The 17,502-nt window shown below is 52.2% G+C and overlaps 1 protein-coding gene and 1 long non-coding RNA gene across 3 annotated transcripts in view; one reads left to right on the top strand and one right to left on the bottom strand.

Moving 5' to 3' along the window:
- Positions 1-9,285, top strand: part of LOC103824640 (hydroperoxide isomerase ALOXE3-like) — a 20,055-nt gene extending 10,770 nt beyond the window's left edge. For both annotated transcript variants that reach the window (XM_050983981.1, XM_030229970.2), the window contains 13 exons: positions 3,123-4,788; positions 5,186-5,384; positions 5,457-5,538; positions 5,635-5,757; positions 5,855-5,958; positions 6,056-6,378; positions 6,452-6,655; positions 6,783-6,869; positions 7,426-7,595; positions 7,672-7,793; positions 7,885-7,985; positions 8,454-8,624; positions 8,838-9,285. In XM_050983981.1, coding sequence (XP_050839938.1) covers positions 4,651-4,788; positions 5,186-5,384; positions 5,457-5,538; positions 5,635-5,757; positions 5,855-5,958; positions 6,056-6,378; positions 6,452-6,655; positions 6,783-6,869; positions 7,426-7,595; positions 7,672-7,793; positions 7,885-7,985; positions 8,454-8,624; positions 8,838-9,017 — 2,004 coding nt within the window. In that variant the 5' untranslated portion in view covers positions 3,123-4,650 and the 3' untranslated portion in view covers positions 9,018-9,285. The remainder of the gene's footprint in view (positions 1-3,122; positions 4,789-5,185; positions 5,385-5,456; positions 5,539-5,634; positions 5,758-5,854; positions 5,959-6,055; positions 6,379-6,451; positions 6,656-6,782; positions 6,870-7,425; positions 7,596-7,671; positions 7,794-7,884; positions 7,986-8,453; positions 8,625-8,837) is intronic.
- Positions 1,505-17,502, bottom strand: LOC127060554 (uncharacterized). Its single transcript, XR_007779760.1, has 3 exons — positions 17,441-17,502; positions 8,765-8,915; positions 1,505-2,387 (listed from the first exon to the last, which is right to left on the bottom strand). It is a non-coding gene; the product is annotated as an uncharacterized LOC127060554 (long non-coding RNA).

Here is a 17,502-nt window from a genome sequence, read left to right as displayed (position 1 = left end):
CCTAGCAATGGCTTTGTCTTCTACAGTCTATTTGATGGGAGCAGCTGCCAAAAGTTGGCAACAAAACTGCAGGAGTGTAAGACGTCCATATATGTTAAAAGGAGGTACATGGTCCCAAGTGTGTTGTGCGCAATTTAAATGCTGCTAGGAAAAATCGCTTCTTTCATCTGCCCTGACATTTCCTTCCTTCTCTGTGACCTCTAGCTGCTTGAACTCAAGAACACTGAAGGTGTATGAAAGTGATTGCGCTTGAATATCAGGTTTCCCAGGGAAGAGGGAAGTGCAGAAAATGCTCTGTCCTGGGACATCTCTCAGTAGTAACTGCAGCTGGAAACGTTTCACTGTAATAATGGACTCTGCCACTTTGAGAGAATGTGCTGATGCTATACATATAACTGAAAAGTAAAGTGCAAAATCACCAGTGCATTTTGTGTAGTTTACAGACTGCAAAGGGACTATGAAAGCCAGCACTGGCTTTTCGTTCTGGGACTTTTACTTTGCAAGCAGCTGCTGTACATTTTGAAGGGGTTTTGAATCTGTGACAGTGAGAGGTACAGAGATGGTACATAGAGCTTAAGGGAAAGTGCATATCTCCAGGGAGGTGGATGCAGTTCAGTGGGTGTGAGTTACACGTTGAGTGGCTGATTGCACAGAAAAAGTCTCAAAAGAAAGAGGCCTTGCTGCAATTGCCTTTTCTTTTTCAGCCTACAAATTGCATAGCCAACAATGCAATGATTCCTCTTCCTTCCCTGCTACATGCAGGATTGCCTTCTGTCAGCCTCCAAGAGCCAGGATCCACAGTGGAGCTCTTCCCTGAACTGCTCCTAACACGAATGGAGCCAAGCCAGGAGAGCGCTTGTCTTTGAACAAGCTTTATATTTGAACTTCTCCCTTACGACTGCCAACGTGAATTTGGCAGGCAAGCAAGTGGCAGCCGCGTTCCTCTGGCAGACAGTACGCTGTGCATACCAGCTCTGTGCTTTGTGCCCTCGTTCTTTGCCTTCTGGAACTGTCGCGTTTTCATTCTCACCAAGGAGAATCCTCATCTATTCTCTGGCCTGGGCCATGCACTTTCCTTCTAAGCACTACGTACCACCACGTTCAGCCTCTCTCATCATCTGAATCCAAACAGAAAGCTTCTCAGCTACATCTTGTGCAGAGATTTGTGCCAGGACAATGAGCATGCCCCTGAAACTTGTGGAAACCTGTATTTGCACCACATTCAAGGGGCAAATCCTCTTTCCTTTGAAACATGCAAAGATCTGCCAGATCCTACCTTTCTTGGACCTCATTTCCTTCACACCAGGGACCCCCTGCACACCTCTTCACAGTGATTACAGGTCTCTCCACCCTGCAAACCTCAGCTGGGCTTCTCTGCACAGTGTAGTGTGGGCGGTCACTGTGCCTCTGGCCAGAGGTTTTTCCAACACACACTTTCCAACACAGCCTTTCCCCCCTCCCCCCCACCCTACTGACATGTGGAATAAGAGCTCCACAACTAATAATAGTTGTGAAGCAGGTATGTGTATTACAGCGCTGGACACATGGGGAATATTTTCACAGAATATTTTCACCAAGCGTGCTTATCCAAACAGAGCAGACTCTGTTATCTATCCATAAGCTCATAGATATCAACATCACCTATACATATTCATAGCCTATTCGAGCCTTCCCCCCCTCCTCTCTGTATGGTAATCAGCTTCTTATCGCTCTGTGCTTAAGTACTGTCTTCTGGTGGTCTTGGGCGGGGGTCATCAGATGAAGTCAATGGGGTAAAAGCAGTCTTCCTCGGGTGCGCTTTGGATGAACCTGGTCTTTGCACATGCTCTCTGGGCAGCTGGTTGTTTTCCAAGGCTTCTGGCCATAGTCCAAACTACAGATCCAGTTTTTTCTTGCTTATCAGTTTTAAACAAATACGCAAAGTCTTGTTTATGGTAGCAAAGAAGCAAAGTCCTCTTGTGGTGAAGCAAGAACTATATTTTAACATACTTGACTATACAGCTAATTATAAATTTAATTATAAGTTCCTGTCTTGGTTTGAAAAGACAGGTGTCTGCTAAGGAAGGCAGAAGCTTTCCCTGAAATGGAAAATGTAAACCCCCTCTCTCTGAATTGCTATAAATTTGAAATTAAGGTGGGCTCTCAGGCAAAGGGATGAAATGAGATTGGACTCCTTCTCAGGAGGAAGCATTGCAATTGCTGATTTTTGAAGCAACAGCTCACCAAGCACTGGATCCTGTCCATCCCACAGATCCCTCTCAGGTGGAATGGGGTTTTGCCTCGTCAGGGCTGTCAGTACACCTATGGCAGCAGGGTCTTGAGGGTCCGACGAGGCCTGTTGGTTTCTATTCCTGTGGTTTCAAAGATGCTGAGAAAAGATACACTGTCTGGGAAAAGGGATTGTTTGTGGTTAGCTTAGCTCTCATAGAAGTGGAAAAAATTGCACGTCAACAACCAATTGTCTTGAGAGGCCCTTTTCAAAGTTATTAAGACAGTCACTACTGGGGACCCTCCCACCTGATGGGGTGGCCCAGAGGGCCTCAGTTAGAACATTACTGTAACATTTTCTCAATAACAATAAAAAATTTAGTGATACAAGAAACTGAGAGCTTGGGTAACAGCCAAAATAAACCTGCCTCTGTAATTAAAATAGCCCCTCCTTTCTCCCCTGAACAATTAGCACATTCTTGGTTCCCTGATGTCTCTGCTAAACCAGAGGGGAAGGTGTGGAGATACAGGGCAGCAGCCCTCCACATTTCCTCTGGTGAAGAAATTATTACCAAGGGAGAAGGCAATGCTCAGGTTGGGGAGCTGATAGCTCTTTGGAGTGTTTTCCAACATGAGGTACAGAATAACTCCCTTGTCTGTATCTACACTGACTCCTATGCTGTGTACCAAATGATCCTAATAATCCAGCACATTACCCTGGACAACCTGTTCTGGTGGACCTCCCTTACTATACGGCAAGTACCACTTTTGCTAAAAACTTCTCTGAATAAATTTGCATGGGTAGCCCCTGGTGCTCTGGGGAAAGAGCACTGGATAAATACATGCTGGATAATTGCATCATTTCAATTTTGCGCCTCTTGGTGGCAGATTCTGTTGCGTTTACCTTTTCACAGAAGAACTCCGATGGACGTGAAGACCTGATAAACCATGATAACACTAGTGTTGGATGACAAAAATAATGTTTTCCCTCCCTTTATGGTAACACGAGGTGATGATGTTACAATAACACATAAATTACTTGCTGAACCCCTCATCAAACCTATACATAGTTATGAAATCCCCTCTGTGTTATTTTTTGCACTCTGAGATCAGGTAAGGAACCACCACAACCCCCACTTGTACTAGCGGATCATGATGTCCCCAGTATTAAGAAATGAGAAAGGCAGGAATGGGGGTGCAGGGGGTCCAAGGACAAAGGAAAAGGAGGGTCTGGAGGCTGGAGAGACAGGGTGGCTGGAAAAGGGGGTTCGGGGTCATTCTGTGCATGGAATGGTGGATCAGGCCATCTTGGTGCTCTTGAATTGCAGTTTAAGTTTCCCAGTGCTGGGAATTGCAGTTTGGGGGGTTCCCATGGTAAGGAAAGGTGGGGATAAGGGTGGGGAGAGGCAAGATCTCCGGGAAAAAGGGTTCAGGGCATCACCGGTGTTGAGGAAAGGAGGGTTTGGGGACTGGGAAAGGCAGGAATGGGCACAGGGTGCCAGGTTCAAGGGAAAGGAAGAGGCTGGGGGCTGGGAGAGGTGGGATGGCTAGGAAAGAGGACAGAGAGTGATGCCAGGGCCAGGCAATGGGGTGCAGGGGGGGTCTTGATGCACAGGAATGTGGGGCTCATGGGGGTCACGGTTTCAGACAATAGCAGTTCCAATTCCCAGGAATTCCAGTTCAGGGGTGTTCCAGTGCCAGGGGTCCCACTCACCCCTCACCACCTCTGAGGAGTGTCCCCAGACCCAGTGCTGGAACCACCGATGGAGCTGCTACGCTGCGGCCTGGCCCCCAGAGCCGCCTCTGGGCCCGCGATTGGCACCGCTGTTTCCTGCTTGCCAATGGCAGCTGGGGATGTTCTTGACAGAGGAGACCCTGGGTGGGGGCACGTGAAGCTCCTGGCCCACAGTGAATGCCCCTTCTTTGGCTCAAACCACCCCCGGGGCCATTGCTTGTGTCATGTTCCCATAGCCAGGAACATGGGATGGTTTCTTGAGTAATGTGCCCATGGTCACCCCTGGGGCCATCACTTGGGTAATGTCCCCACAGCTACCCACAGGGCCATCGCTTGGGTAATGTCCCCCCAGCCACCCACAGGGCCATCGCTTGGGTAATGTCCCCCCAGCCACCCACAGGGTCATCGCTTGGGTAATGTCCCTGCGGCCATCCTCAAGGCCATTTCTTGGGTAATGTCCCTGTGGCCACCCCCAGGGCTATCGCTTGGGTAATGTCCCCATGGCCACATCAGTTGAGATCAGATGTACTTGATGCTGGACAGTAGCGGTGATCTGATAACACCTCCCTGAGGAGGAAGAACCCATCACCCGCTCACACAACAGCCATAGGGGTTGCGACACACAAATCATCCAAAACAGCAGGCTTGCACCCCACAGCCCCTCACTCTTCTCTGACGGCATCTCCAGGACATCACTGCAGCTTGTCATGGCCACCTACAAGGTGACAGTGGCAACAGGTGACATGGTGGAAGCTGGGACCAACAACTCCATCTCTATCACCCTGGTGGGCAGCTATGGCGAGAGCCGCCAGACCACCGTCTCCTTCTTTTTCCTTCCAGGGAAGGTGGGCATGGGGATAGGGACAAAAGGCACAAGGGGTGGTAGAGCTGTCCTGGGGACATGAGGGTTGGTAGAGCTGTTCTGGGGACATGAGGGGCTGCAGGGACTGCCTGGGGATACAAGGGGATGGTGAGAAGGGATTTGAGGGAGATGGAGGAAAGGGGTTCCAGGGTCTGGAGGAAAAAAATCTGGGGAGGATGGTGGGTAGTGGTTCAGGGGGGAATGGAGGAACGGTGTTCTGGGAAGATGGAGGAAAAGGACTTTGAGGGGATGATGGAGGATAAGGATCCTGGAGGCAATGGAAGCAAGTGGGGATGCTCTGAGCCCCTTCTCTGCTGGTGCCCCTGGTGCTACCACAGGGCATCTACCCATTCCCCCAGAAGCCATTTCCTCCTCTCCAGGAGAAGAGCCTGTCTGTGCACTGTGGGCAGGACTTGGGCCCCATTGTCCTCATCCGCCTGCATAAGTGGCGGCTCTTCCTGGAGGATGCCTGGTTCTGCAAGGATGTCCGGGTGACAGCCCCCAACGGCACCCTGTATCGTTTCCCCTGCTACCAGTGGCTGGAGGGAGTCACCACGGTGGAGGTGCGAGAGGGCTCAGGTAGGACCCACCCTGCCCCCATCCTCCTCTGATGGCCGGAGGTCCGACTTCTGACAATCCCTTTCTTTCTAGGGAAGAAGCTGGTGGATGACAAGCTGCAGATCCTCAAGGAACATCGTCATCGGGAGCTGGCAGCACGGCAGGAGGCTTACCGGTGACAGCAGGGACATGGGGACAAGGCCTGCTTTGGCCAGGTGGGCTGGTCAGCAGTGATGCTGATGTCTGCTCCCATTTTCTCCCCCCTGCTCAGGTGGAAGAACTTTGCCCAGGGCTGGCCCCGTTGCCTCAACGTGGACTCCATCTTCGAGCTGGACTCCAACATCCAGTTCTCCCGCATCAGGGCCAACAACTTCACTGGTTTCCTCATCTTCCAGTAAGCAGTGCCCTGAGGCCATGGAGGACCTGGGTGATGGCAGGGAAAGGGGCAGAGAAGGCAAGAAGTGTGCTGAGGTCCCCCCTCTGCCCTGTAGAGGGGCCTCCCACTTTCTGTCAGGGTTCCTACTGAGACGCAGCTCCTGGAACAGCCTGGATGAGATGCGCACCATCTTCTCTCGGACACAGGGCAGGGACATTGGTGAGTGCCTTTTGTGTTGTCCCCTGCCCTTGCCCCTGCATCACTCAAGGTGCCTGGAGATTGGTAAGTGGGTGCTGATGTCTGACCATCGCCTTAGTCCCTGAGTATGTGGCCAAGCACTGGCAAGAGGATGACTTCTTCGGTTACCAGTTCCTCAATGGCAACAACCCCATCATCATCCATCGCTGTACCACACTGCCGCTCAAATTCCCAGTGACACCAGAGATGGTCGCTGGCTCACTGAGAGGCGGCACTGACCTGGGCAAGGAGCTGCAAGAAGGTCGGATTTTCATTTTGGACTACAAGGTGCTGGAGGACATCCCAAGTGACACCATTCACGGGCGCCAGCAGTACGTAGCCGCCCTGCTCTGCCTGCTTCACCAAGGCACCGATGGGCTCCTGCGCCCCATCGCTATCCAGGTACGGGTCCCACTCTAAATCCTGCTATCAGGAGGGTGGCAATGGTTCTACACCACCGTGCGGTGTCCCACAGCTCAGCCAAACACCAGGACCCCACAGCCCCATCTTCCTGCCGAGTGATGATGAGTGGGACTGGCTGTTGGCCAAGACCTGGGTGCGCAACGCCGACTTCTACAGCCACCAGCTCCTCACCCACCTGCTGAGGACCCACCTGTTTGGGGAGGTCTTTGCCATCGCCACGCTGCGCCACCTGCCCACCTGTCACCCCCTCTTCAAGGTAAGGGCCTCAGGGCCGCCTGCTGCTCCCCCTCCCCAGATCTGAGGGTAGTTATACCCCACCTGACTGTCTCCCACCTTCATGAAGGGGTCCGTGGTCACCTGCCAGGTGTTTATTCCTCCCTCAGCTCCTCATGCCCCACTTCCACTTCACACTGCACATCAACACCTTGGCCCGCAGTGTCCTCATAAACCAGGGTGGCCTCATTGACAAGGTAAGCCCTGGGGACTGAGACCACTGGGCTCTGCTGGGGCACTGAATGCTCTGGGGTGTTGGGAGGCACAGGGGTGTACTGGGGACACTGGGGGTCTACTGAAGTCCACTGGGACACTGGAGGGCACTGGAGTCTTAGCGGTGCCTCCTGGAGTCTCCTGGAGGTACTGGATTCTACTGGGGGCACTGGGGTCTCCTGGGAACCCTGGGGTCTACTGGAAACACTGGGTGGTACTGGGGTGCTACCGGGACCCATGTAGAGTACTGGCATGTACTGGCAACACTGGGTGTACTGAGATTGCTGGGGAGCACTGTAGTGTACTGGAGGCACTAGGGGGCACTGGGAAGCATGAGAGACCTGGGAGACATTAGAGAACATGGTGTGGAGGACACTGGAGAGCACTGTGGTATATTGGAGTACTAGGGGCACTGGGTGTGTACTTGGAGTACCTGTACCCTGGGACCAGTATGGGGTACTAGGGTATACGAGGAGCACTGGGCGACACTGAAGCCTGGCACCTCCTGCCCTCCCCAACCATGGGTGGCCCTCCTCCCAGGGTTCAGGGGTGACCTATGAGGGGCTGCTGCTGGTGGTGCAGCGAGGCCTGGAGCAGGTGACCTACACGTCCCTGTGCCTCCCCGATGACATCCGCCACCGTGGCATGTCCCATGTCCCCAACTACCACTACCGAGATGATGGGATGAGCCTCTGGGAAGCCATTGAGAGGTGAGACTGGTTTCAGGGGGTGGAGGGTGGTCCTGGCATGCCCCAGGATCTCACAATCACCTCGTCCCTACGGCAGCTTTGTCACCGGCATTGTGACATTCTACTATGGTGGGGATGCAGCGGTGAGCGGGGACACCGAGCTGCAGGCCTGGGTGATGGACATCTTCACCAATGGTTTCTTGGGCAGGACCTCCTCAGGTAGCACACCTGTGGCTGCCACAGGATGTCCCCAGGGGAGGCAGGGAACAGGCAGGTCCCTGAGGCTTTTGGCTGACCCATCCCCATCCAGGTATTCCCTCGTCGCTGCAGACAGTGGTGGAGCTCATCAAGTTCCTCACCATGGTGATGTTCACCTGCTCGGCGCAGCACGCGGCTGTCAACAATGGGCAGGTGGGACATGGGCCAGGGACCCAAAGGATATCCTCAGGCGTCCTCGAGCCATGCTGGGGACATGTCCCCCTCCCACTCCTCTGTATGCAGGAAGGATGTCCCCATCCTGAACCAATGTCTATGTCACACCTCTACATGCCAGAAGGATGTCCCTATCCAACCTATCTACATGTTGGAAGGATGTCCTCATCCTATGTCCCCATCCAATGGGTCCCCATGCCAGAAGGATGTCCCCACCCATCCTATCTCCATGTTGGAAGGATGTCCTCATCCTATGTCCCTATCCAATGGGTCCCCATGCCAGTAGGATGTCCCCATCCTTCTGCCTTGCCATGCTGAGATGTTCCCATCTGCCCCCTCTCTGTGTCAAAGAATGTTCCCACCTGTTCCCTCACTGTTTTGGGAGTATGTCCCCACCCATCCCACTGCTGTTTTGGGGGGATGTTCTCTGCATCTTTCCCCCTGCAGTATGATCTGGGGGCCTTCGTCCCCAACGCCCCGTCCTCCATGCACCACCCACCACCCAGCGAGAAGGGCCGGGCCTTCCTCCAGCACTTCCTCGACACCATTCCTGAGGTGGCCACCACTGCTAACATCCTGGTTGCGCTCATTCTCCTCAGCTCCCAACTCAAGGACAGGGTGAGTCTGGCCCCACAGTCCCCATGTGCCCCCTGCAAACAGTTCTGTGGGCTTGGGGAACTGCAACAGCCCACAAGATGGATGTCACAACCTTTGGTGTCACCAAGCTTGGGGGACAGCCACCATTTCTCCACACCTACCAGGGTGCCGGAAAACCCCCAAATAGCACCAAGGGGTTGAAGCTGAGGGGTCCATGTTGCTGTCTCCCTCCAGAGGCTCCTGGGACAGTACCCGGAGGAGTGGTTCACAGAGGCGGAACCCCGGCGGCTCATTCGGGCCTTCCAAGGGCGGCTGGAGGAGATCCGGGACCAGATTGAGGAGAGGAACCACCTGGCTGAGCTGAGATACAACTACCTGAACCCACTGGAGACGGAGAACAGCATCTCCATCTGAGCACAGGAGCTGCACCCGCCCACCACCACCAGCACTCCCAGCACCCTGCCCCTGGGCACCCTCAAGAGACAGAACCACCAGCATCTGGACATCCCATACACTCAGCATCGCTTACATGGCCATCCCCAACACCCTTGTCACCCAGCATCCTGCACTTGGACAACCCCAGCAACCCCACACCTGGAGATCTCCAGCATCTACCCCCCAGCTCCCTCAGCAAACCCCACTCCATTTTCCTCTCCCCAATAAATGCCAGCTGTCAATCAAACCCTTGCTGCTTGTAGGCATACCCTACAACCACAGGGATCCAAACAGCCCCCACAGAAAGTAGGAAGCTGAACTGAGGCAACTGGGGGACATGACAGAGTTCCAAGTGCTCCCAGTGCTCACAGTGTTCATCACTGGTCCCCAGTGACCCAATCCCCCCTGCAGTGCTCCCCTCATTGTGGGCAGAGTGGGAGCTTCAAACAAAGTTTATTAGAGAAGCTTCTTTTGAGATATAAAGTACAGAAAGGATCCCCAACACCCCCAAAGCCTACCCAGGACCTCCTGGCTTTCTAAACTTCTCAGAAGGGAATGTGGGTGTGGCTGGATCTTATCCAAGTCCAGCTTCCACAGCCTCCTAACAGGCAAGGTGCTCCAGCCCCACCTTGGAGGCCCTTCACTAAACCTGCTCAGGCTTACAGACATCTTTCCTGTGTTGAGGAACCAAAACCAAGGCACAAAAATCTGGATAATCCATATCCTTAATCTCCTGGTCACACAGTCCAGGGTGCTCCTGGCCTTCCTTGCTGCCAGGGCACATGGCAGCCTCCAGCTCCCTGTCCACAAAGTCCTTTCCCACAAGCATACTCCCAGCTAGGCAGCTCCAGACAGTGCCACTGCAGGGGCTGATACTGGCATTTGTCCTTCTTTCATGAATTTTGTGAGTGTGTGAACTGAATATATGCAGGTAACCAAGACAGCCAAAATCCACAGCTGAAGCGTAAAGAGTAGATTTATTCTATTGCCACACTAGGAAAAGGGGACATATACAGTTCTAAGCTTATTCCATCTTAACAGGGGTAAAAAGAACACATGCCAAGCCTGTTCCCCTGCCATAACACACCACAGGGCCCATCAAATCACAGGTGTGTGCTTTTGCAATCTCCGAGCTTCTTATCTCTCTTCCCTCTTACCAGGAGGCCTAAGGCCTGTGAAAAATGCATTTTAGGACTTTTTTACAACATTCTGTTATCTTCTGCAGAAATTCCACTTCTCAAAGCAGACAGAAAACAACCCAAAGCAATCACAATATGTGAAATTTCTCCCAGCGAATATTAGCATCTTTCAGCTGCAAGGTCATCTTTGAGTGAAAATAGTACTTTTTCTTATTTTTTTCTTCCTTGCCAAATCTTCTGCTCTTAACCTTACCTTCCCCCCAGGTTCCTGACAATATTTGCTTTTCTTTCCTTGAAGCCCTTCACTGAATGCAGAGATCTGAGAGACTTTTCCAGCAAAGACTCAGGCAAAGAAGCCATTTTATCCCTCAACATCAGTATCAGTGTTTGCTGGTATTAAATCCCCCTCCCTGTTCTGATCAGCCCTGCACAGCACAAACAATGCACAGAAATTCCCTGTCTGTTGCTGGCCTCGCTGTTACCCAATGTCTTCACGGCTCCCATTTGTGACCTGTCCCGTGCCATCACACCCCTGCTTCCTTCCCGTGTCCCCAGAGCTCTGTGCAGGCCCAGCCATGGTGGCCCAGCCCCTGTACAGGCCCAGCCATGGCGGCCCAGCCCCTGTACAGGCCCAGCCATGGCGGCCCAGCCCCTGTGTAGGCCCAGCCATGGCGGCACAGCCCCTGTACAGGCCCAGCCATGGCGGCACAGCCCCTATGCAGGCCCAGCCATGGCGGCACAGCCCCTATGCAGGCCCAGCCCAGGCCAGGAGCATTGTGGCTGGGAAGGGCCCCTGTGCCGTGCTGCCCACAGCAGCCTTGGGGCTCTGTGCCCCATGGCCTCCCTGCTGGGCAGCCTCTGCCAGCTCCTGCAGAGCCCGTGGCACCTGTGGGCCTGCACAGACAGCCCTGCCCCGGGCTCTGCCGGCCTCTGGGCCAGCAGAGAGGCAGCCAGGGCTGGCCATGGCCGGGAACAGGCCCTGAGCCCCGCAGGAGGATGGAGCTGGACCACAGCCAAACTCAGCCCAGGGCAAAGCTGGGCTCAGCAGCCAGGGCTGCCAAGGGCTGGGGACAGAGGCTGGCGCTGACAAATGTCCTGGGCCCCCTCCCTGCTCTGTCCATGCCCCCAAGGGCACAGAGCAGCCTCCTCTCTGGGCCACTTGCCTGTTTTCAATGCCTTGCACAGGCGCTGGCCCTGCCCCACAAGGCCTGGCAACAACAGCACAAGTGGAGAAGAAAAATATGTAACGTGTAAATAAGGAAAGACAGACTCATCTGTCATGACATGCACAGGGAGTCACTGACAGAGGACAACAGGCAGGCTGTGGCTGCTCAAATGCATCCACTCCTAATTTCTTCAGCTCTTGGTTCCTCAGGCTGTAGATGAGGGGCTTCAGTGCTGGAGGCACCACTGAGTACAGAACTGACACCACCAGATGTAACAGTGGGGAGGAGGTGAAGGGGGGGGTTCAGGTAAACGAGGAAGTGCTGATAACAGGGAGACCAGACAGGTTAGGGAAGCACATGGCTTTGTGCTGTCCCTGCTCAGACGGGATCCTCAGCACAGTCCTGAAGATCCGCATAGCATTGACAAAATGAGTACAAAACACTCCAATCCTAAACAGACACTAAACACAAGAATCCCAACTTTGACCAGTTATTTTCAGAGACACTCCAATCTCCAGATTCTCAGAGACTTGAACCTTTGTTGTTGTGGAGACTCGGAACCCTGTAAGGTCAAGGGTCTGTTGAAGATGAAGGCTGGAAGAGAGTAATTTCAGCTACCAGGAGGGAGGTTCCTTCTGAAAACCTGACAAGTAGGACAGGTACCTTCTACAACAAGTAAGAGGCCCTGGAACTCAACAGCCAGACAACTGATAAGGTGGGTGAAGGTGCTTCTGGGATAGAGGAGCCTCCTAAAGCAACAGCGCCTGCACCCGGCATCACAATCTCCTCTGAAAGAGGAAAAGAAGGGAAGTTTAATAGGATACTATTCTCCTTTCTGAGGAGAACGGAGGGCCTGATTTGCAGACAGGAGCCAACTCACAGGGAAGTCTGCAGTCTCCCAGGGGCTTGGGTAAGGGACATTACTAGAAAACTCTCCAGTCTATTAAGGCCCTCTGATTACTACCTGCTATTGGTTTTTCAGGCTGGTAGTGACAAAGTAATAAAGAGAAGTCCAAGGGAAATCAAAAGAGATTTCAAAGCCTTGAGATAATTGGGTGCAGGATCAGGAGCACAGGTAGTGATTTCATTGGTCCCACTGGTAACAGGGAATAATATTGACAGGAATAAAAAGATCCAGCACATCAAAGCATGGGTCCAAGGCTGATGCAATTAGAAAAAAATTGGGTTATTTGACTATGGGATGATCTATTCACCTGGCCTACTGATACCTGATGGGATTTACCTTTAAGAGGGAAAGGGACAAAATCAGGCTCACCAGTGAAGAGCAATAGGATGGAGTGCCAAAGCTTGAGGAAAGGAGCACTGATAGGATCCCTCAATCCTGCTACAATGTACCACACCTGAAACGTTTCTACAATAATGCACAGGCAGCATGAGTAACAAAAAAAATGAGCTGGAAGCTCTGGCCCACTGCCAGAGATTTGACATCACTGGCATAAGTGAAACCTGGTGTGATGAGACAACTCTGTTATAGGAGTGCCCCATTGGATGGTTAAAGGCTCTTTCAGAAGGGTAACCAGGGCAGGAGAGGTGTGGGGTGCCACTGGATGTAATGGAAGGCCTGGAATGTCTGGAGCTCACAGCTGGCAACAGCACAGTTGAGAGTGGGTGAGAATAAAGGGGCAAACAAATAATGCAGATGTCACTGTGGGAGTCTACTACAGACCACCCAGCCAGGCCCAGGATAGTGAAGAGTTATTCTCTGAGGAACTAAGGGACACTTCCAAGGAAAGATGCTCTCCGAGATCTGCTGCTTCTCAACAGAGAGATCTCATGAGCTAAATAGAGACTGGTGGCCATCTTAGCCACAGAGACCACAGAGCAATCAAGTTTAAATCTCTGTTGACAGGAGGTAAAGTGCCAGCAAAACTTCAACTCAGGCCATGAGAGCAGACCTCAAGGCTATTCAGGGATCAAATGAGTACCCTGGCTGCAGGTGCTGGAGCCCGTCACTGCATCACCTTCTAAGGGCACAGGAGCAGCAATTCCTAAATGCTGGCAGTCAAGCAGGCAGGGTAGAAAACTGGCATGGCTGAACAGGCATTTCCCCTTGGATATAAGGATAAAAGGAAGTCTGTGCCCAGTGGAAGAAAGGTCAGGTTCACACAGGAAGAATATAGAGATGCTGCTCAACATTGTAGGGAGAAAATTTGTGTGGCCAAAGCTCAGTTTGAAATGAAGCTGCCAGAAATGTGGGGAACAATAAAAAGTTTTTCCAAATATATTAATGGGAAAACAAAGCGTAGAAATAACATTGACCCATTCCAGGATTAGGACAGTCACCTCACAAACAGGGACATGCACAAGGCAGATATGTTTTAATACACTCTTTGCCACTGTCTTCAACACAGATGACAGACCAAAGGAATCTCAGTGAAGGAGATCAAGAATGATCAACTACAAGTTGACCCTGAACTTGCATGGGATCTGCTGATCCAGCTGGATCCCTACAAATCTATGGAGTCTGATGGGATTCATACAAGAATACTCAAAGAGCTGATGATGTCATTGCAAAGCCTCTCTTGATGATTTTTGAGTAGTCCTGGGATACCCGAGAGGTCCCAGCTGACGGGAAGCTCGCAAATGCTGTCCCAATTTTCAAGAAGGGCAAGAAGGAAGACTCTGGAAACTACAGGCCTGTCAGAGTCCCTTCAGTATCCAATGATGCAACAGAAAAGATTACTCTGGAAGGTATTGAAAAATACTGGGAAGACACCACAGTTATTGGCCACAGCCAGCAGAGCTTCATGAGGTGAAAGTCCTGCTTGTTGAACCAGATTTTCTTCTAAGACAGGGCAACCCATGTGGTTGACCCAGGAAAGCCAGGAGATGGAATGTTTTTTTGACTTCAGCAAAGGTTTTGATACTGTCTCTCCCAGGACCCTTCTGAACAAACTGTCCAGCCCACAGCTCAGTAACTGTGTTAGGTGTTGGGCACAAAGGGTAACAGTGACAGGTGAAATCAGGCTGGCATCAGTCACTGGTGGGGTTCCACAGGGATCCATCATCAGCCCAGTTCTCTTCAACATCTTCATAAATGACTTGGAGGCAGGACTCGAATACTAAGAAAGTTTGTCAACAACACTAAATTGGGAGGATCTATCAATTTCTGCAAGGGCAAAGAGGCCCTGGAAAAAGCCTTGACAAATCAGAGATGTAGGCAATCACCAACCGTGTTAAGTTTAACAAGGGCAAGTGCAGGATTCTGCACCTGAGACGGGGTGCCCCTGGTTATGTGTATGGACTGGGGAATGAGATGCTGGAGAGCAGCTGTGAGAAGGGACTTGGAGGTCCTGGTCAATGTCCAGTTGGACCTAAATCAGCAGTGCCTGGCAGCCAGGAGGGCCATCCATGTCCCGGGGTCATCAGGCCTAGCATTGCCAGCCTGGCTAGGGAGGGGATTGTCCTCTGCTTTGCACTGGGGCAGCCTTACCTTGAGTCCTGGGGGCAGTTTTGGGCATGAAAATACAAAAAAGACATTTTGCCACTGGAGAGCATCCAAAGGAGGCCACAAGGATGGGAAAGGTCTGGAGAGGAAGCTTTATGAGGAGCAACTGAGGTCACTTTATTTGTTCAGCTGGAGAAGAAGAGACTGAGAGGAGACCTCATTGAGCTCTTCAACATCCTCCCGAGGGGCAGCACAGGAGCAGGCACCAACCTCTCCACTCTAGTGATCAGTGGCAGGTCTCAAGGAAACAGCTGGAGCTGAGTCAGGGAGGTTTACGTGAGGTATCAGGAAAATGTTTTTACCCCAGCTGATTAGGCACTGGAACAAGCTGCCCAGGGAAGTGGTCACAGCTCCAAACCTGTCTCAGCTCAAGGAGCATTTGAACAATGCTGTCAGCCTATGGTGGGATTGTTGGAGTGTTCTGTGCAAGTCTCAGACTTAGACTTGGTGATCCTGATGGGTCCCTTCCAACTCAGCCTACTCTGTGATTCCTGGAACTTCCTGCTCTGCCCCAAAACTTGTGCTCAGCCCCCCGTCTCACCCACTGGAGAACACCTATGCCCACAGGAACAAAACCCACCCAAAGTCTGGTTTACACAAGAGGCTGCACCAGGTAAACTGGAAAAGGGAGCAGATCAGGCCCCCTCACTTTTTTCTCTATTTTCCCTGCCTCTCTTTATTCTTCTCTCTCCCCTCTCTTTCTGTTTTTTCTCTGCCCAGCTCCAGCCCATCCACATGGCAGCACCAACACAGGATTGAAGCACTGGAAATTTTCTTTGCTTCCTTCCCTGGCTGTGCCTGGGCAAAGTACACCTCTCCTTCTCCACATGAACTGTGGTGGGATTTGGGACATTGTGGAGATGTGCTGCTCCACACACTTGTAAGCCAGTGCCTTGGATGAGTTTGTGGCAGGAGCAGAGAATTCATGGAAGTGTTGGGAACAACAAAACACAAGATGTATCTGGGTCTTCCTTTAGCTTGATGGGAATTTATAACAAACATCACTCCCCTACCAGTGGATCATGACAGGGGTCCTGGGGCTCCCCCCTTTCCATGCCCCCCCCCACCCCCCGTCTCCAGGCTGTTGGGGGTCCCCCCCTCTGTAGGCTCACCATTTCAGAATCCCAGGGCTCCCTGCTCTCTGGGCTGCTGGGGGTCCCAGGGGTTCCTCCACTCCGAGCTGTTAGTGGCTCTGAAGGTCTCACTGTGAGAGACTAGAATGTACTGGGCTTAATGGCTCGAACAACTGGCCATTTGTAAAAGCAGGGGAGCTTTGCTGATTATGTGCCAGGGAACAGCTCAGGTGCAGAGGGTCTGAGCCCCAGAGGATGACCACAACAAATCAACCTTGGTTTAGCAACAAGCTGGGCTTTGAGCCAAATAAGGGAAAAATCCTATAGGCAGCTGATCCAGGGCGGTGGGGCAGTGCTTTTGAGCAGGGCAATTTCATCCTTAACACAACTGGCTCAGTTGTAAAAACTCCCCCCTCTCTGAAGGACATACTGGGACATTCAGAGGGGTGAAGGTTTTCATCCCTTCTGATGGGGCATAATTAGCTCAACTACAATGACTGAGAGACAGCTGCCCTGTGTTAACAGATGTCATAAACCATCAAAGATCTCTGAAGTGCCCCAGACTCACTTCTGGAGCCTTCCACCAGAGGACTGCATATGATCCAGTGTTGCAATAAACCACAGTTTTGTAACAGACCGTGCAAACTCCCCCTTCCCGGGGAAGGACATGGACCTTCCTGCACAACCCCAAGTGTATATTAACTCAGTGAAGTCTGTGTTTCATGGGCATCACCCAATGAAATCAAGACAGTGACCACCGTTTCAACCAACTGACATCAAAATTGCAACAATCAAGTCCCATGTCTGGATACACAGAAGCTTACACCTTTCTACTCTTATCCTTTCTTTCTCTTTCTTTCTTTTCCTTAAATGTTTTCTAACATGTTATTTCTATGCTTTTATATTGTTGCATTTCTGTAGATAATAATAACCAAAATGGTTGCCCACCTCCTTTCCATTGCATCCAAACTGGGGAGTTCTCAAAACAAATATGCATAAAGATAGATAGATAGATAGATAGATAGATAGATAGATAGATAGATAGATAGATAGATAGATAGATAGATAAACACCACTATAAATATTCAGAGGCTGATCATAACCACCCCTCTCCAGGGTCCCCGCTCTCTAGGCCCCTGGGGGCCCCCGGTCTCCAGGATTCCCTTTTCAGCATTCCCGGGGATTCAAGGGCTCCTCATCTCTCCAGGCTCTTTCCTTCTCTCTCAGGGCTAAAAGGCGATCACCCTCTCCAGACTCCTGGGGGTCCCCCGCCCTCCATGCTTTCCCCTTTCAGGCTCCTCCCTCCCCTCTAGGCTTCCAGGGGTTTCCCCTCTCCAGGTTCCCCACTTCAGGGTCCCGGCGGGTCCCGAGACTCCCTCCTTTTCAGGATCCCTCCTCACCGGGCCCCCTCCTCTCCATTCTTCCTCCCCTTCCAGACTGTTACGGGTCCTCAAGCTTCGGTATGGCCCCTCTCCACTGTCCCCATTCTGGGGGTCCCAGTACTTTCACACCCCATCCGGCTCTCCCGGAAGAGTCCCCAAAACCAGTGTCATACCTCCCCCCCCGGCCATCGGCAGCGGCGAGCGCCACGCCGGTCTCGGCTGGCGGCGGGGCCGG

This window comes from Serinus canaria, chromosome 25, assembly GCF_022539315.1.
Source record: "Serinus canaria isolate serCan28SL12 chromosome 25, serCan2020, whole genome shotgun sequence".
In the NCBI taxonomy this organism is placed as follows: domain Eukaryota; kingdom Metazoa; phylum Chordata; class Aves; order Passeriformes; family Fringillidae; genus Serinus; species Serinus canaria.
The sequence above is the reverse complement of the archived record's forward strand: the minus strand, read 5'-3'. Positions and strand labels throughout refer to the sequence as shown.